This window comes from Equus quagga, chromosome 15 (genome assembly GCF_021613505.1).
Source record: "Equus quagga isolate Etosha38 chromosome 15, UCLA_HA_Equagga_1.0, whole genome shotgun sequence".
Taxonomy (NCBI): Eukaryota; Metazoa; Chordata; class Mammalia; order Perissodactyla; family Equidae; genus Equus; species Equus quagga.
The window spans coordinates 36,719,749-36,740,569 of record NC_060281.1 but is presented as its reverse complement, the minus strand read 5'-3'; the positions used below and the strand labels follow the sequence as shown (position 1 = coordinate 36,740,569).

Here is a 20,821-nt window from a genome sequence, read left to right as displayed (position 1 = left end):
ATAGACCCAAATTAATTATTCACCATACTAACATCCTACAACATCCATATTGTTTAATAATAGTGCTTCTTTTTCCTATTGTTGAAATACCTCTGATTTGACAAGTTCTTAAAATAATTAATTGCAAGAACTCATAAAAATAATTTTACATTTTAAAGAAAATTTCATACAGTTTTGATAACTGTATTTTAAGGTTTTTAAAGTTCTAACATAATGAGACACTTTTCAAGGTAATTTGTTTCAGATTTGTTTGTTTCAGAATTTACACGAGTTTAGCATTTTTCACTGATACTATACTAAAAGTTTCAAGACATTTTTTAACTAACTTTTAGGTGTTTTTTAAAATGAATATGCTTATTTTCATAAGCAAAGTGTTATAGTAAGAAATACGTATTTGGTCTTTGCCCCCTATTGCTGACACAGAGCTTCCAAAATTCTTGGAATTTCCTGAATGATAGGGCTGATAGGAGCATCTTTTGTTATTCATAATAAGCCCCTTTCAACCATACCTGAGTTTATCTTAATAAGGTGACTCTTGGTAGGCCCTTAGATAGCTTCAGGATGGGGGCTGGTTGCCAGAGAAACTAACCATGTGATTAGATGGTTGGAACTTTCAGCCCCATCCTCTGACTCTAGGGAGGGGAGGAGGCTGGAGATCGAGTTGATGGCCAATGATTTAATCAATTATGCTTATATAATGCAATCTCCATAAAAACCCCTCAACAGTGGGGTGTGGTGGAGAGCTTCCCGGTTGATGAACACATTGAGGTGCTGAGAGGGTGGCACATCCCTCTGCTCCATCCACTGCACCTCTCTGCCATACCTTGCCCTATGCATCTCTTGCATTTGGCCGTTCCTGGGTTGTAATTTTTTTGTAATAAACTGGTAAGTAAAGTGTTTCCTTGAGATTTGTAAACTGTTCTAGAAAATTATCAAACCTGAAGTGGGAGAGTTGTAGCTCCACTTTATAGCTGGTTGGTCAGAAGTACAAGTGGCGTAGACTTGTGATTGGCATCTGAAGTGGAGGCAGTTTTGTGGGATTGACCCTTAACCTGTGGGTTCTATCCTAATTCTTGGTAGTTAGTTTCAGAATTGAATTGAATTCTAAGACACCCAATTGGTGTCAGAGAATTGGATAATGTGGGAAAAAAAAAACCCCAACACAAATGGTATCAGAAGTGGTGTTGGTAAACACAGCACATATGGTTTTCTTGAATTGACTTTTGAGCATGATTTTGATGGAACATATATTTAAAGGAGGATATATTTCAGGTTATTTTTGGGATTTCTCATTCAGAATAAAGCATCATTTTTTCATATTCTCTTGGATGAAATGGCCCTCCTCAGAAGTCTCATCAAAGCTCCTTTAACATCCTTGTTCCTCAGAGTGTAGATGAATGGGTTGGCCATAGGAGTAATAACACAATAAAACAGCGTCAGAACTTTGGTGACGTCTTGACGGCCATCCCCTGATGGCTGCATATAGATGTAGACTCCAGGACCATAAAATAAAGACACTACCAGTAAGTGTGATGAACAAGTGTTGAAGGCCTTAAGTTTCCCATCAGCAGACGGGATTTGAAATACAGCTTTGGCAATATAACTGTAAGAGGCAAGAATCATAGAAAGGGGACCCATTATCAGGAAGGTGGCCACCACTGCTAAAGTAAGCTCGTTGACCGTGGTGTCCACACAAGCCATCTTAATAAGACTGGGCAGCTCACAAAAGAAGTGGTCTAGTTCCTGGTTCCCACACAGGGGCAGCTGGACTGTGAGTGTAGACTGAAGCAGTGAGTTTCCCAGACCAATGAGCCAAGCTGTGCTGGAGAGCTGCAGGCAGAGCTTGTGGTCCATGATTACTGAGTACCTGAGAGGCTTACATACAGCCACATAGCGGTCTAAGGCCATGATGCCAAGCAAAACACATTCAGTACAGCCTAGCCAGTGAAATACATAGGCCTGGGCCATACAACCTACATAAGTGATGCTCTTGTTGGGTCCCCCTAGGTTGAACAGCATTTGGGGTACAGTTGTGGTGGTGAAGCAGAGGTCCAAAAAGGAGAGGCTGGTGAGGAAGAAATACATGGGACTTTGGAGTTGGGAATCTAGTTGAGAGGCAAGAATAATAGCAATATTTCCCAATAATGTGAACATGTAGGACATCAGGAGGCCAAAGAAGAGAGGAAGATCCAACCATGGATATTTGGTAAAGCCCATGAGAATAAAATTCTCTGGAAAACTTTCATTCACGTGCTTCATTGAATTTTGATGGGAGACACCTGCTAAAATCAAGGAAGATAAGGGTGGTTAAAAAAACCCTGAGTTGGTAGAAGTTTTGAAGGTATTATGGAAAGAATATACTTTTATGAAGGAGAGAGGGGGCACATCCTCAATAGAAATCATAACAACACTAATGGATATAATAATTATAATTATCATTATAAGTAAAATTGAAAAAGTTCCTTCAGTAGAGAAAGTGGTTTCAAATATTTCTTTTTTTGTAGAAGGCCTGTGCGATGGGTTAGTAGACATGAGTTGTTGTGGCTCTTCTGTATGAGTAAAGAAACCATTGGGAGATGTGCACTGTATTCTTCTCCCAGCTACCTTGCAGCTAAGGGAGCATGTGACCTAGGTTTGGTCAATCAGATGCTTCTACCCAGGATTTGAATTTTGGTAAAATGATGCAAAAGAATGAGGGCGGGGGGAGGGATTGTTAGAAATTCAGAGCAGCTCTCTTCTTGACTAATATCCCATGTGACAACACCAAAGAATGTGTCCTACATAGTCTTTCTAGAGTGGGATCGTGGGTGTGTCCTGCTTCCCTTCATTTCTGCTTGTTTGCCAAGTTGGTTCTTTACCATTCCCACTGATTCTGTGAACTACCACTCTTCCAATATTTTCTTTCTGCTTAAGTTATCAGAATTGTTTTCTTTGTTTACAGCTAAGGACCCTGACGAATACAGAAAATAGAACCAGAAAGTGGGTTGAAATTTTCTGCATGTCTTTTATAAGTTGAGATACTGATGAGGAAAGAGTAGGACTCCAAGAATTGGAATGAGGATATATGGGGCGTCAGAGTGTCCATGGTACCCCACCACCCACACTCCCATTCTAGCCAAGGCAGATGTCCTCTTTTGTCTAATGAAGCTATCTTGATTGAAAATGCTATACTTATCAAGAGAATGAAAAAGATAAGCCACAGACAGGGAGGAAATATTTACAAAAGACATATCTGATAAAAGACTGTTATTCAAAATGTACAAAGAACACTTAAAACTCAACAATAAGAAAATAAGCAAACATTTAAAAAACAGGCCAAAGACCTTAACAGACACCTCATCAAAGAAGATATACAGATGGCAAATAAGCATATGAAAAGATGCTCCACATCATGAGTTGCTATAGACTATAGTTCCCACTCCCAAATTCATATGTTGAAACCTAATTCCCAATGCAATAGTATTAGGAGGTGGGGACATTGAGAAGTGCTTAGGTCATGAAGGTAGAGCCTTCTTGTATGGGATTTGTGCTCTTATAAAAGGGATCCCACAGAGATTCCTTGTCCTTTCCACTAGGTGAGGTTACAGCTAGAAGGTGCTATCTATTAACCAAAAAACGAGTCCTTACCAGACACTAAATCTGTCAGTGCCTTGATATTGGACTTCCCAGCCTCCGGAACTGTGAGATAAATGTTATTTTAAGCCACCCAGTCTCTGGCACTTTGTCATAGCAGCCCAAATGAAGTAAGACATACATCATCAGGGAAATGCAAATTTGAACAACAATGAGATACCACTACACACCTATTAGAATGACCAAAATCCAGAACAATGACAACAAATGCTGACAAGAATGAGGAGCAACAGGAACTCTCATTCATTGCTGGCGGAAAGACCAAATGTTATGGACACTTCGAAAGTCAGTTTGGCAGTTTCTTAAAAAGCTACACATACTCTTACTATACCATCCAGCAATCAACTTCCTGGTATTTACCCAGATGAGCTGAAAACCTATATCCACACAAACAACTGCACACAGATGTTTATAGCAGCTCTATTCATAATTTCCAAAACTTGGAAGCAACCAAGATATCCTTCACTAGGTGGAGGGATAAACAAACTGTGGTACGTCCAGACAACGGAATATTGTTCAGTACTAAAAAGGGATGAGCTATCAAGCCATGAGAAGACATGGAAGAACCTTAAGTGCATATTACTAACTGAAAGAAGGCAATCTGAAAAGTCTACGTATTGTATGATTCCAACTATATGACATTCTGAAAAATGTGAAACTATGAAGATGGTAAAAAGATCAGTGGTTAAGGGAGAGGGAGGGATGAATAGAAGGAACACAGTGGATTTTTAGGGCAGTGAAACTACTCTGTATGATATTACAATGGTGTATACATGTTATTACGCATTTTTTTTTAACCATAGAATGTAAAACATCAAGAGTTAACAGTAATGTAAACTATGGAATTTGGGTGATTATGATGTGTCAGTGTAGGTTTATCAGTTGTAACGAATGTACCACAGTGGTGGGGGATGTTGATAATGGGGGAGGCTATGCCCGTGTTGGGGCAGGGGGTATATGGGAAATCTCTATTTTCCTCAGTTTTGCTGTGATGTAAAACCTCTAAAATAAAGTCTTAAAAAAATTGTGATATCTCCTTACTGGAGGGATGCAGGGTAAAAGGAAACTAATCCTCCTCGTGGCTCTTTCCACATCCATCAGGTAAACAGAGTTAGATTCTAGCAGGCTCTGTCAGGGGCAATTAAAAGATAAACCTGAGGAAAAGGATAATGCATAAGAAACATTACAGGTCCTTGAGAATTTGGTGCAGAAATTTGGAGACTGTATGTGATAATGAATTCTGAGGGTGTTTGACCAAAAGAATTAGATATGAATTTATCATAATGGTTACCTTTACCAGAGAGACTTGTTTCAGTTTAGTAGCCAGAGCCATGGGTATGGTTTTAATTGTTTTCTCTCTTGGTTGATTAAAACTCACTGTTAAAGTGACCCACATAAATGATGTTGATTTGTCAGAATTCCCTTAGAATATAGTAAGAGGACCTTGAAGATGTGTAGGTTATGTAATATTTGAGTTAACTCAGTTGATGAGAACAGGCTGGTGGATGAGGACAAGATCATCACCGTATGTGGCTCAGTTGGTTTCAGAGAGAAAGGACCATATCTACAGACTATACTCCTATTCTAAGACAACTGTTTTAAATGGATAATATCATGTGATGATGAGAATCAGTATCCTCTCTCCTTAAAAAGCAACTCAAAGTATAAGAAACCATAACTTCGTTATCAATTCTATCTTTATAGTATATGAAGGGGAATGTTTTATATGAAACATAGATAATAGTGACAGACGTTTATGTCATGTTAAACAAGAGACAGACCTAACTCATAATTAAATGGATGAACTTGACCTACAAATATGCTTAGGATGAGGAATTCTCAAAATGAATACACTGAGAGAAGTTTCTACTTGTTCTAGATGTAAGTTTCTTAGCTTGTACTTGAAGCTGGAGCAGGCTTTTCTATAGAAATTCTGTACCACTTAACCAGCTGGTCTGCCTTCCATCTAGCTATGAGCCAATACTTATCTCATATATTATTTATGCCACTTTGGACAACTGTACCAAATCCAAGAAACTCTCCTGATTAATTCTACTCAAATCTGCTCATTCTTTTCTTTTCTTTTTTTGATCGCCTATGAACCCATGCATCTGGTCTTTATTATATTACTTTGCTCCTATTGGATTTTGGCTTTATGCACTTATTTTAGCCATTTCACCTTTGGGATGTAATTGTTCAATTAAAAAGCTCAAAATGCATATTCATGTCTCTCATTTTCATAGATTTTGATTCTGTAAGCCCTTGGTGGGACCCAGGAATTGGCATTTTCAGCCAGTACTTCAGATGATGCAAGTGGCTTTTGGATCGTACTTTAAGATTCAGGGGCCAGCCCAGTGGTGTAGTGGTTAAGTTTGCATGCTGTGCTTCGGTGGCCCAGGGTTCACCTCTTGGGATCCTGGGTGTGGACCTACACACTACTCATCAAGCCATGTTGTGGCAGCATCCCAAGTACAAAATAGAGTGAGATTGGCGAGGATGTTAGCTCAGGACCAATCTTCCTCACACACACACACACACACACACACACACACACATTTTTTTAAAAAACGAAATATTCATTCTTTAGAAAATTTAGTCAATAAGAATTATTCGAGTACCTACTCTGTATTAGTCACCACTCTAGATGCTGGAGATACACTTGAATAAAATAGACATTGTCCTCACAGATCTTACGTCATAGTTGGGGGAGAAGAAACTAGACATATAAGCAAATAACTATATAATACACCATGTGGTGATAAGTACTAGCGAAAAATAATGCAGCATAAGGAGAGAGAAGGCATGCTGAAGGGATTTGCTATTTTATTTAGGGAGATTAAAGAAGTCCTTACTGATAAAGTGACATTTTGAGTAGAGACCTGAATAAAAGGAGGGAATGAACCATGAGGAATTTGGGGACAGAGCATTTCAGTCAGAGGGTACAGCACAAATCCTGAAGTAAAGGAGTTCTGGATGTGATTGAGTAGAAGCAAAAATATATTGCATAAGAGCTCAATAATTGTGGACTGCCTATACAAACAACAAAACTTTCCAAGGTCTGTTTAGAGAAGAAAATGAAAATGGGAAGAATGGATAGAAGTTCATAGGTCATTTCATGTTCCTTCTCAACCATAAAGTTTCATCTACTCGTGTAATAGTACTTGCATACTACTTGCATAGTGTAGCTTAATGTCTGAAAATCCAATTTCCAGATGGCATTGATGTCCCCCAAGATCACCCTGTAAGTGGGAAACCCAAATTTGCCTTACATCTCTACCTCCACCTGGAAAAAATTAATTTTTGAGTACTTTGTATCTGAAGAACAAGATAATAACAGCAAGAAATGATATAAAAGAAATAAAATACATGGCTTCTTCCTTTAAAAACCTGATAAAATAATCATGGAGGCAAATATTTCATAAGATGAAATGTGTGCAAAAGAAAATTAATATAACTACAATTCGTAAAGATAGAATGTAGTCTTAGTATTTAAATTCAGAGAATATATTGGTTGATTCAGGGGCTGGCCCCATGGCCGAGTGCTTAAGTTCCAGTGCTCTGCTTCAGTGGCCCAGGGTTTCACTTGTTCAGATCCTGGGCACAGACATAGCACCATTCGTCAAGCCATGCTGAGGCGGCATTCCACACAGCACAAGTGGAAAGACCTACAACTAGAATCTACAACTATGTACTGGGGGGGCTTTGGGGAGAAGAAGAAGAAGAAAAAAAAAAGATTGGCAACAGATGTTAGCTCAGGTGCCAATCTTTAACAAAAAAGAAAAAATATATTGGTTGATTTGTTTACTGAGTCATTTATCTATTCACTCATTAAATTAACATTACTTTGATGCCTACCAAGCACAGGGCACTGTGTTAGACACTGTAGGGCAGGAAAGCCAACCAGACCTATCCTCCATTCCAAGAAGACTATACCCTAGTACCTCTCTACATGTGCATAAATAACTAAGAATAACTAAAAATGTACTAAGTAGCATCCTAAATGTACAGGTAAAGGACAAAGAGAATTTTGAGGTGGAAGAAATTATTTGTAGATGAGAATCAAGGAGATGGTGGTATCATGAAGGTGAATGCTATTGAACTAGATCTTGAATATTAAATATTGTTTTCAGGTTAAACATGCATATGTAACACATGCATTTGTCTCTACCTACCAACATGGCAGTAACGGAATAAAAAATGATATGAGCTCACAAAGGAAATGAGGATGAGAAAGGAGGTGATGGCAGAAAAACAATTTCAACATTGTTTATAAGCTAAAAAGGAGATAGTTGGGTGGTAATTTTCTTAGAAGACCTGAGAAAGCAGAAACTTTAGACAGTAATGGAGGGAGTCAACAAGCAAATAGATTCATACAGGAGAAACCCAGAAAGGTATAGGAATTGGAGGAACCAGATACCCTGAAGGTGATGGGTATGACATGGAATTGAAAACAGGAGGATTGTCTGAGAAACTATATTAACAGTTAGACTCTCAGATCCCCAGCTTCTTTAGTGCTACCAGGTGACTATTCCTCTCCCATTCTTCCAGAAGGCAGTAAGTTTACTCCTCTGTAAGGGTGAACTAAAGGTCCCCTAAACTTTGGTATAGCAGGCAAAACTAGAACAGGAGTGAGGGAACAGAATGAAAATGAGCAATTAAATGGCAGTCTGTTTACTGATTTGTGAGACTCTCAACCTCTCTCAATGATCACAACACTGGAAGCCATGCCTGTACAGCCCAAACAGGAATTTGTAGGGTGTGTCATTTGAGAAACAGTCCTAGAAAAGACCTACATTTTGAAATCTTCATTTCAAAATGAAAAGCTGCATCCATACTTGATCACTCTTATAATGAAACCCTCCCATCACCAAACTCCATATAGTCACACAAAGCTGCCAACTGGCATTGTGGTGTCTCATTTTTAAATATGAATGGACAAGGATAACCAAACACCTGAGGAAAACTTCTAACTATAATAGACAAAATAACTATATGATTTTTTAAAAAAGAACTCAAATGTAACAGAGACAATACAGGAAGGAGAAGATGTCAGGTAACACAAATAAGATATTGTAACCTTGAGAGATGAACAGGATCACTGAAAACTTGGGGGCATATTTTTAGAACATGAAATAGTAATTGAAAATTGAGAATATGATATAAAGGAAAGATTAAATAAAAGGACTGAAAGGTTGTGGAAAATTCTTAGAAAGAGAACAAAAAGATAGGGATAAGAATGTAATAAAATAAGTAAAAAACTAAAGGACAAGACTAGGAGACCTGTCAGATTTTAGAGGAGTTAATCAATAACATTTCTGTCTTCTCTCCCTGAATTTAGAACAAAATAAAAAAGTGGACATAGATACTGGAGAGATGGAGATAAAAATATTTGCATTATTGTTGCTAGAGCTGTTTGGAGATCATGGTTTTAGTCATACAATTAAATAATTTCTTTTTTTTATTTGGCCCTGAGCTAACATCCATGCCAGTCTTCTTCTATTTTGTATGTGGGTCACAGTCGCAGCATGGTTGCAGACGAGTGGTGTAGATTCATGTCCAGGAACTGAACCTGGGCTGCCAAACTGGAGTGCACCAAACTTAACCACTAAGCCACAAGGCTGGCCCCCATCTTTCTTCTTCTCCATCCCTGAGAGGACTTATCCATCAGTCACTGGCACAATTGGACAAACCCCCCCCCCCCCAACACATACACACACACACACACTCTATCACACAATGAATCTTTGCCTGTAGTTTGGGGTACCAGAGCAAGATGAATCCTGAAGACATATTAGATTCAACCAGAGAGAGGGAAACTTGTTGAGCCAAGCATGCTCTGTTCCATTTGTCAAACTTACCCACCTGACAAATTCCTTTTTCTTTCTCAAAACTGTGACTGAGAGAGTTGAGATAAACTGGAATCATTCTTCTGGTACCTTTCCTGACTAGTGAAAGTAATAGAAATTCTTCCACTCTATAAAAATGGGGATTAGGAAATAAGTGCTCCTCCTCCCTCAACAAAGTTCAAATCTGATTAGTAGAATCCTAGCAAGAAAGAATAAAGAAAATATAGGGGAGGAAATTAGCAAAGGAATTTATGTATGTGTGACATGAGTGGCCAGATATCCAGCACATTGAAAGGAAAAAGACCTATATCTAGTTGCATTATTCATGAATGTCAGTTAATCAGGATGAGATCTCAAACACTTCCAGTAGGGGAAAAAAAGTGTGTATAAAGTAGAATTAATCAAAATCGTACTGAACTTCCTAACAGCAATGGTGGAAATGAGAAGGAAATGGGGAATGATTTCAAATTCTGAAGGAAATGATTTCTCAACTAGAATTCTATCTACAACCAATCAACTGTAAGGTTAGACTAAGTCATTTTAAGGCATGTACAATCCCCAAGATTTTATTTCCTAGGCACCATTTCTCAGGAAGTTACTGGAGGTATGTGCCACCAAAATATGGGAGTAAACAAAAAAAGAGAAAGGAAATAGGAAACTCACACAAGAGGATGAAGGGAACTTCCATAGCAATAGTAAAGGGAAGTCTTAGGAGCCTGCTAGAGAACAACAAGGATTGAACAGGCACCAGCAGTCATATCGCGAAAAATGAAAAAAGAAATTGGTACCATCTATCACACCTGCTATAGACAGAACTGAGAGGAGATTTTTAGATAACCATAATTCATTACATGGTTCCACTGTGACTAATGTTTACATGATCATGAAAGTGTAAACCCTCAATGCTGATCTAACTAAAAAGTGTGATAGAAGAGTATTTGGAGAATGAGGCATAGATCTCTCTCTCTCTCTCTGTCACTTACTCTTGCTCTCACTCTCTCCTTGTTGTGTAAGGGTTAAAAGTCCTCACTTTTTATAGTAAGTAACAAATAAATAAGATTTAAAACTAGAAAACCAAACAGAATAAAACTTTCTTGTTAAGAAATACGGGTAAATAGAAGAAAACATTGAAATTATTAAAATTTGTTACCTTAGGAGAACAGGAATTGAGAGGGAGGAACGAGGAGGAAGGGAACTGCCGTTTTTCATTGCAAGCTCATAGTATAATTTTATTTTAACTTTGAACATATATGTCTTTAATAGAAATGAAAATTAAATATAAGTAATGGAAGAGATCTTAATATTTATAAATGGTGGCAAAGGGCATTAGAGGGATATACACTATTTGAAAGGATAGAGAGCATACATTATCGATTATTGCAGCATGGTATGCATAAAGTGGTGCAGTGCAAGACCAGGTTATAAAAATAACTGGGTACTGGATATGGAAAATCTTGAATACTATGTTAAGGAGTCCGATCAAATGAAGATTTTTTTCAGAAGGGGTGTGAAATGATTGGAACGGCACTTCAGAATTTATTATGGCCACATAATGAGGGATTAAAGATGAAGAGACTGGAAGTTGGGAGGTCAACTGGAAGGCTACTGCAAGAGTCTAAGGGAGCGAGCCTGAGAACATTAGCTAGGATAGTAGCAATGGAACTCAAGAGCAAGGTATGGATGTACGAAAGAGGAAGGAGTTGGAAGAAACCTTAAAGTTTTAATCTGATGTGCTAAGAGAATAGAAATTCAATTAACAGAAAGGGGCATATATGTGAGGATTGATAGTAATATATGATTTGACCAATAAAATAACTCCTTTTACAAAGGTAAATTTAAAGCTTGACCTGTAACACTTGGCCCGGAGGGTCCATTCACCAGAGGATGGATTCCTGCTTCTCCCAGGCACCCCTAGGTCAATTTGACCAACTACCCATTCATAAAATATCATACAACTTCTTGAATCCATGACTAGGATGGTTTGTTGCAGCTGTTTAACTACCAAGGGCAGGGACCAGGACAGATACAGAGGCAGAGGCAATGACAAGGGAATATGTTTCCAAAGACAGAGAAGACAATAGATTACATTTCCTGGAAAGTTAACGCATTTGCATATAAAATGGCAGAGGGGGAAAAAGTAAAGCAAGATCCCACTGCCCCCCAAAATCCTCACTGTTTGGCTTATTGGTCATTGGTGATATTGTTTGATCTTCAAATTTATCTTCAGGGCATTGGTTTTTAAATTAATTGATTTTTAATGACTTGACCTGCTCTCTCCTCCCACCATGTCTCCTAAGTAACTGGATCTTTTGAACATAATTCTAAGATTGAGGTGAACAAGTGACAGCCATTGGTCTGGCATAATGAGAATTCATCTAGTTCATGGGGCCATCTTACCCTGCCTGATCTTGTCCAACACTCAGAACCTTTGTTTTCTGTCTCAAACTCCATAAAACTGAACAAAACCCAATGCCATCTAGGCTGGTGTGAATAAAAAGAGACATCCAAGAACATACCTCTTCTCATTTGAACTTGTATTAGGCAAGTGTCCTTAGCTATAGAAGCTTAGTCAGGAGAAAGGTTACAAAAAGGCTGGATTCCAAAAGTCCTGAGAGAGGGTAACAGGTACAGTGAGGTCAGGGCTTCAATAAAAGATGCCACGGGTCTTGATATAGCAGGTAAAGTGAATGTAATTCTGGAGGCAGAGGATAGCCTCTCCTGATTCCAAGTCTGATCAAAGGCAGATAAAACCAGCTCTCACCCAGTGTGTCAGTGATCCCGTAGGGGCTGTCATTGAGGAGTCAATCTCCCTGGAGAAACCATATTTGTCTTTTATTTACAGTTTTGGTTATGATTATAGATTGCATCAGTTCTTCCATTGATTAATCCCAGCTTAATAGCAAGGGAGAGCAGGATTTACCCTGGCAATTTTCAGAAAGCAAACAAATGTGTTAATAATGATAATGATGATACTAATAGCTTAATACATCCTAGACACATTACATGAATTGTCTCATTTAAGGATCCTAACAACTCCTTGAGATGGAAACTATTATCGTCCTCATTTTGTAGTTGAGGAACTTGAGGCTTAAAAAAGGTAAGTAATCTGTCCAAGGTTCACACATTTCCAGAATTTAAACACCAAGTGGATGCTTTGCAAATGTCACGAATAAACATTGGTCTTCTCATGTCTGTAGTGTTTGGGGTACATGCTTATTTGGTCTTTTCAACCATATTGAAAGCTCCCTGGGGACAAGGTTTAGGTCCTCTTTTTCAACTGGCATGAGCACGTGCTAACCAAGTTAAGATCTTCCTTTTATTTCTTACAAATGCTAGTACAATGTTCACTCATCTCCCTCACATGAAGACTATCACAGAGCAGGTCACTCCTCAGAACAAAGTAGAACAAAAGAAGCAATTTAAAAAGTGGTGCTTTAAAGGCCAAATCCTTGCTTAACTGTCTGATATTAATTTTATCTCATTACTTTCTTTACATCCCAAAAGCTCCTTTTTCAGGCTGCACTCCAGAAGTTATTAGATGCCCTCATGACTAAGTTGTTACTCAGAGCTAAGCCATACAATCCTCCCTCTCCTGCTTGTTAAGGACCAAATTGTCTCCCCCAAAATTCAAATGTTGAAGCTCTAACTGCCAATGTAACTGTGTTTTGAGACAGGGCCTTTAAGGAGGTGATTAAGGTTAAATGAGGTCGTAAGGATGGGGCCCTAATCCAAGAAGACTGGTGTCCTTATAAGAAGAGGAAGAGATATCAGAGCTAGTGCTCTCTCTCTCCCTCCTCCATGCACAGAGGAAAGGCCATGTGAGGACACAGGGAGAAGATAGCTGTCCACAATGCAAGAAGAGAGGTCTCACCAGAAACCAATTCTGGTGGCACCTTGATCTCTGACTTACAGCCTCCTTATGAGAAAATAAACTTCTGCTGTTTGAGCCACCCAGTCTGTGGTATTTTGTTATGGCAGCCCTAGGTGACGAATACACTATGTTTAAATCGAAAGAATCAAGGGATGAAGAAAACATGTGCAAGGCAAAAGCAGGTAAATAGAACCTGGGAGATGGAGAAGCTTAATTCGGTTTGTTTACATGGCCTGTTCATTCTTCATGGAGAACCTCCTACACAGATTTCTAAGGTTTTATTTCATATTTTCCCCCTCTGTGAGTTAAATGAGTTGAACAACTCTTCACTGGGCTGGTATTTTTCATAGAAAACAGAAGGTTATTGCAGGCTCCCTAACCCACGGGACTAAGGTTTGACATCAGCCTAGGCTGCTTAATTTTGTTTAGCTCAGTGGCCAAATATTTCAGTCTTGACTCTGATCAAATAGAATACAGATATCACGAGAAAAGCGTGGGTTCTGACCCTAGAAAGACCTGGTTTGAAATTGAACTTTGTCACCTGCTAACTATGTTATTGTGAACGTTATTGAACCTGTTTCCTCATCTTCAAAGAGCTGATTATAACACACATGTGACAGGATTGTTGGCTTGACTAAATGAGAGTGTGTCTGGAAACACCTGGAGTATAGTAGACTTCCAATAACGCTCACTTGATGATAAGAGGGTAAGTGGATGTTCAGGGATGAGTACAAAGGTGCTAATGGCACAGGTGGGCCTCACTTACAGTTCAGCTGCATATGTGATATTTTAAGCCAGAGTTTTGCAAATGTGATTGACTTGCTTCAAAATTACTTGAAGTGTTTGTTAAAAATACACATTTTTGTGCCGTTCACCAAACCAGAATTAAAACCTCTGGGGATGAGTCCCAAGCAACTGTGTTTTCACTAGTTCCCCAGGTGACTTAAACGCACGCTAAGCTTGGGGGTCACTGCTGTCCAGGGTCATTCTGTTTGTTCACCTGCAGCACTAAGGTTCAGTTCCCAGTGGCGCCAATTTATTGATTTCCTTGGAGGAACAAAATCCTTCCTTGAAGACTGAGGGCGTATAAGCAAATATAAATTACTGTTTTATAATTTAGTAATATTTGGAAAATCGTATGTAAAACAGCTACCATAATGCTGGATTCTCTAGAATCACTAATAAATTATATGGGAGTTCAGAAAAAGCCTCTAGAGTTGGGAACATATTTATTGCCCCCTCCTCCTCCCAAAAAAAGAGAGGACAGGGAAGAGCTTTAGGAAAGATGTCACAAAGTTACTGACTTCTGGGCTTCCCAGCTTTCAGGACCATGAGGAATCCATTTTCTTCTCTGGTTCCTCTCTTACAGTTATCATTTTGAACATGAAAAGAAATCAGTTTTTCTTTGAGAGTGAGAATTTTGCAATCACAACTGCTTATAAGTGATTGGATCAGAATTTACAAGAACACAGTACAGCAGGGAATTAGAACGGCCAGGGAGTGAGGGGTGCGAGGGGCGGGAGATGGTTAACGAAGATGTTGGTTTTCCAGAAGGAGGAAAAGCTAAGGCCCCACTGGGATTCGAACCCAGGATCTCCTGTTTACAAGACAGGCGCTTTAACCAACTAAGCCATGGAGCCCTTATGTACGCTTGGCATAATACTCAATCTGTCCTGACTATTAGATTAAATATGTTTGACGTAGTCTATACAATCTAGAGCGGTTTACCATGAGAAAACGGCAAACTCCAAGAAGACGTTTTGCGTCCTTAGATGCGCTGCAGTGCTAATACAAGCGTGAAAACTTTCGAGCAGCTTGCGCGTTGGGACCAATAACACTTCAACTTGTCCAAGGATAATCACCAAAGTCGAGGCTAGCCACTTTTTCCAAATTGGGCAAAGTCTTCTAAAAGGAAACTTTGCTGTAACTGCACCTCGTCTTTTGTAACTTAGATTCTTCATTCGAATGTACTGAGACTCTCTAAAAAAGGAACTCCACTGAAAGACTCTTAGACCGCCGGGTTAGGGCAGAGAGTGTCCTTACAGGTCGCTTGCGTTTAGCAAGCAGGGATTTGGAGGGGAGGGGTCGGGAGCGGAGAAGAGGAGGCTGGGAGTGCAGACTTCAGCTACAGTCAGTCACAGCGCTTTCTTGAAATCCCACAACGCCAACGTCAAGGGAACTGTAAAGACTCTGATCTGACAAGCACAGATGGAAAAGGAGAGGCGGAGTGGGCCCCGGGAGGCTACAAGGTGTTCCCAGGATCCAGGTACAGTTCTCCTAAGGTGAGGAGCCTTACGGTTCCAGTGAACCGCCGCTTTGCCCACTCCTGCCCAACCAAGGCCTGTTTTCGAGGGCAGTGTGTCATCAACTCGCAAAGAAAGTAACGCCTTCTCCCCTCTAACCCGGTCCGTGCACCCCGCAGTGACCCGCCCTTCTCTCTCTGGTGGTTGCAACCCTGGGGGATGTGCAGAGAGCCGGGCCCGCGGGCGGTCAACCTGATCGCGGCTGCGCGCCCCCAGAAGGCCCCGCGTAGGGTCGGGGAAGGGCGGTGGGGGTCGGGTGAGTCTGCCGGCCCCGGGGGCCCTAGGACAGGCCGGGACTGAGACGACTGAGGGCATGAGGGGCAGGGAGGCTGGCACAGGGGAGAGGAGACCCAAGGACCCGCCCAGACCGCGCTGGTGGTGTGGGAGCCTCTCAGGGCTGGGGAGGACGTGTAGACCCGCATCAAATGCAAACGGACTCCCTGCCCTGCACTTTTCGTCTCTCTCTGTCTCTCACACACACTCCCATGATTCCAGTTTCACTCCAGTTCCACTCCAGTTCCTAGAGGGGACGGTGGGAGGATGGGGTGTGAGCTCCTCTAACTTCTAGTTGCAGGCATTAAAAATAACTTCCCGCTGTCTACCCCCGACGCAGCTCTCGGGAGACCGGAGACTCACCCCCTCGCCTAGTCACAGTCCCGGCACCGTGTCCGCAGTGGTGATTTTAAATAATTCCCTAAAGTATTGATCTCTGCTCCCCCCAGAGTTTAACGGATTTTATTCTTTGGCTGCCTTTACACGGGGTATCGTGAAGAGACAGAAGAGGATGCGAAACTCAGGTCTCCAGGGTCCTTACTTGGTGGACAGAGGGGCAACAGATGGGAGTGTGTGTGTGTGGGAGGAAGAAATGTGTGTGTGTGTGTGGGGGGGGGGGGGGGGGGGGGCGCTCGTTACGCCGGAGCAGATTGTTAGGATCAAGGAGGGGATGCTTGCAAATGGGAATCTGATATTCCTAGGGATAAGAAGCGAAGGGCCTGTTTTGTGCAAAGAAAGCAGGAAAAGTAAAGTATGTTTAAACAGACTGCAAAACTTTCTTATATCTTTTGGAAATGAGAAAAACGTTTAATTAAAAGCCCCTCTGGCGGTAGTGTGGGAGTCTTCTAGGAGGAGGAATTGTCTCCAATTTCTTTAGAAACACGAGTTAGGGTCCCGCCACCACCATCCCGCCTCCCTCCGGGCAGCAACCAACCAGTAAACAGGCTCTTTCTTAAAAGCTGGCGGAAAATTCCCACTTGGAGAAAACATCTTAGGTGTGGAAAGTTCTTCCAGCCAAAGGCAAGTAGCTAAAGGTGTGGCAGTCTCTCCTAATCCAGTCTTTCCCTCTGTTCTAGTTCGTGGAGTTTCCTAGAGACATCCAAAATGAAACTCCAGAACTTCAATGAAATAATATTTTCTACTTATCAGATTGACAAACAAAACCCCCCACAATTTTTTGTGCTAGTGTTGCCTATGAGCACTTAAAGACATTGTATTAGTTTCCTGTGTCTTCTGTAACAAATTACAACAAGCTCAGCGACTTAAAAGAACCAAAATTTATTTTCTCACAATTCTGGAGGCCAGAAGTCCAAAGTCAGTATCACTGGGCAGAAATCAAGGTGTTGACAGGGTCATACTCCCTACGGAGGCTGCAGGCGAGAATCTGTCCTTGCTTCTTCCAGCTTCTGGTGACTGCCAGCATTCCTTGGCTTGTAGTCCCCTCACTCCCCTCTGCCTCTGTATTCACATTGCCTTCTCCTCTTCTGTCTCTGCGTAATCTCCCTGTGTTTCTGCCTTATAAGGACCAAATTCAAGGTTTACCCGGATAATCCAGCATAAATTCTCTATCTCAAGGTCTTTAACTTAATCTCTTCTGCAAAGACTCCCCAATTTTTTTTTTTTTTTTGCCATATAAGGTAATATTTACCTTATTCCAGGAATTAGAATGAAGCTATCTTTTGGGGGGCCATTTTTCAGTCTACCATAGGCATTAACATCCTGCTTCCTCCACCTACAGGCAAGCTATTAACTGATTATAACTTTAGTTTCCTTCTCTGTAAAATGGGAATAATAATATGAATTTCCTTATATATTATTGAGAATATGACTTAATATACGTAAAAAATTAATGACAGTATCTGGGGCTTAGTTGGAGCTAAATAGCTGATTATCATTATTACAATGTTCTGTGCTCATCAGTGTATCGAGGAAACATACTCTTCACCAGTAGAATAGGAGGATAAATTAGTAACATTTAGGGAACCAAAATTACCATCACACATATGATTTGATTTAGCAATTGCACTTTTAGAAAGTTCTCTAATCCCACCCATGTATGAAATGTGGAAATAATTTATTGTGACAATGTTTATATCGTTAAATGTGGCTGGCGAAATAAATTAAGATATATCCATGAAATGGAATACTATTGAGACAAAGGGAAAAGAAGCTCTTTCTGTGTTTCCGTGGAAACCACTGCAACATACATGAAGTGTGAACGCAAGCCAGGGTAGGTTTAGAAAGTATAAAACAGGAGCATACTACTGGATTTCTTTTGGCTTGTATATGCAGAATGTATACCTTGAAGGTAGCTCCAGGCTCTAATATGTTTTCGCAAGGAGTCAGAATCGGGTGTCAGGGTGGAAGGAAGTGAGGTGAGGGTAGACTTTCACTGTATGAATACTCTTACATTTTTGTAATTTTGAAGCATGTGAAAGTTTTACTTATTTCTGTACATTTTTAAAACATTAAAAAGGAATTTCCCTGTGGACACGAAATCCTGCTCTTAGATATAAATAATTGGCAGACTTTTTTTTTTTTCCTAAGGATTATAATTGGTCTCAGCCTACTATTACAGAGACAAACAACTTTTGCACCGCCCCGCTTGGGAAAATGCTCTCCCAGTCTCAAGAAGATTGATCGAGCCAGTTTAATAATAAGGTTGGCAGCGGTGGGATTCGAACCCACGCCCCCGAAGAGACTGGAGCCTTAATCCAGCGCCTTAGACCGCTCGGCCACGCTACCATACGTACGATAGCCTAAAACTCTTCCTGATAGTTTAAAAGGTACAAGACTGTTCTTGCACGTGTTATTTTCTTCTAGAGCTTTTTGTGCTCTGTTTCTGATACCCGAGGGTAAAGGGAGAGGCAGCCAACGCTCAACATCCATCAAACTCGAAAGTAATTAGCCCTTGACAAGATGATCGGAATTCACCACCGCCGACGCAGCACCGGAACTCTAAGGATGCTGAGATCAAGAGTCGCCAATTTGTCAGCTGCGTTTGGGGATCCGCAGCGGGAAGTCATTTCTAATGTCCGCAACCAGAAAACAGAGGAGCTCCCTTCCTGCTCACCTGGAACTCCGTTCCTGGTTGCTGTGTCTGTGTGTGAATTCTTGTTGTGAAAGTCGTGGAAGGAAACAACTTCGCAAACAGGCCTACTTTTTTTTTGCTGAACATGGTCACGGTCTTCATTTACAAAGTTCAGGGAGGTAATCAGTTTGCATTTGGCGCGGAGCATCGCATTCTCTCCGCACTCGCAGAGGACGCGTCCTGCCCGCTCTTACCCCTTGAACGCGAGCTGGGCGGGTCCCTTGGCCCAGGTCTCGGCTTCCAGACCGCTCATCCTCTCTCTCAGTCCCGCCTGATCCATAAGATGCTGCCTCTTTTGAGCGAGCCCCAGTTCCACCTTTTCAAATCCCAGCGGCTCCACTTAACAGCCATAAACCCATTGGCAAGTCACTTAAGCTTATCGGGTATCACTTTCTTCATATGTAAAATGGTGACAATAAAACTTACCTAAAGAAATGATAGATTTATTTATTTATCTTTAAGTCGATACATGTAAGTTGCTTAAAAGAGTATCTTTCCTATAACAAGCACTTAGAAAAGTTTACTATCATTATTTGTATCACTTATTCATTGAACAACTTTTTGTGTCGTGTTCAGTCTTTTAAATAATACTGTGAGATCTTATCCCATTTTACAGATAATAAAGCTTTTAAAATTAAGTAACATATTCGCAAGAAAACCAGGTGAATTATTTTTTCCTAAATTAATAGATGACACACGGAAGATTTACACTCCAATCCTACAATTTTAAATTTAGGACATTTTCCACTTGGCCAGATTGTCTTACCTTGAAATCCAGTATATTATTTCTCCATTCTCAGTCATCTCATCTCATCTCTCCCCCCTTATCTCACTTTTATTTACACTATTCTGGACTTCTAGCTAGAATAGAGGGGCCGTCAGATGTCAAGGTCAGGGACATCAATTGTAACGGGAACATTCGCAGGCAAGGAAGCTTCAAAGTCAGGTAAGACCGCAGCTCCACTCTCATCAGAACTAAGCAACTTTCTGTGTCCGTCGTAGTTCCAGTCTGGAAATCTTCATGCTGTGTACCCAGCTCAGGCCCCTTCTATCTGTATGTCACCTTCTACACCTGTCATTGTAAAGTGGAGCAGTGTGAAATTTAATGAAGTCCGACTTCTCCCAGCAGTAAATGGTGTTTAAGGCATAGTGGGAAAAAAAAATCCACTTTGCTGCATGTTTATTTAATCAAGGATAAAATTGGAAATGATTTTGATTAATCCTTATTACATACTGGGAACAGCAGTAACATATGACATAGTATGTACTTTAATTTTGTACCCTATTGTAAAAATCAGGCTTGAAAGGGTTAGCGGCAGTAGTTCTACCGAAAAGCTCTACACTCAGTGCCTTCTTAGCGCAGTAGGCAGCGCGTCAGTCTCATAATCTGAAGGTCCTGAGTTCGAACCTCAGAGAAGGCACAACTGTTTTGTCACTTCTACGGACTTTCGTTTCAGAAAGAAGTATGATAGCAGAGAAAATTATGCCACTGATCAAGTTCTCTGGTATGAAATCTAGCCTCCAGGACTAAGTCCCAGTCAATGTGGTGTGATGTGATTATAAACGAGGCTGTAGACCTTCAAGAACGTTACCAGTTTCTTTTGGTACCGACTTCCTTTGGTAGCGAGACAGTTTTTCAATACACTGACTATAGTACACACTAATACAAGTCTGTATTAATTGCCTATCTGCTGCCCTAGAAAATTACCAAAAATGTAATACCTTAAAATAGTATAAGTTTATTATTTTGCAGTTCTGGAGGTTGGAATTCTGCAATGGGTCTTATGGGGCTAAACTCAAGGTT

The 20,821-nt window shown here is 40.5% G+C and overlaps 1 protein-coding gene and 3 non-coding genes across 4 annotated transcripts; 1 reads left to right on the top strand and 3 right to left on the bottom strand.

The window, feature by feature from the left end:
• Positions 1 to 1,314: 1,314 nt before the first annotated feature.
• Positions 1,315 to 2,259, bottom strand: LOC124226755 (olfactory receptor 2B11-like). The gene has a single exon (XM_046640435.1). The coding sequence runs from the start codon at positions 2,257 to 2,259 to the stop codon at positions 1,315 to 1,317; it is 945 nt and encodes a 314-aa protein (XP_046496391.1).
• A 12,657-nt stretch (positions 2,260 to 14,916) lies between these two features.
• TRNAT-UGU (transfer RNA threonine (anticodon UGU)) lies at positions 14,917 to 14,990 on the bottom strand. The gene has a single exon. It is a non-coding gene; the product is annotated as a tRNA-Thr (tRNA).
• Positions 14,991 to 18,589: 3,599 nt separating this feature from the next.
• Positions 18,590 to 18,671, bottom strand: TRNAL-AAG (transfer RNA leucine (anticodon AAG)). Its single transcript has one exon. It is a non-coding gene; the product is annotated as a tRNA-Leu (tRNA).
• A 1,694-nt stretch (positions 18,672 to 20,365) lies between these two features.
• TRNAM-CAU (transfer RNA methionine (anticodon CAU)) lies at positions 20,366 to 20,438 on the top strand. The gene has a single exon. It is a non-coding gene; the product is annotated as a tRNA-Met (tRNA).
• Positions 20,439 to 20,821: the final 383 nt, after the last annotated feature.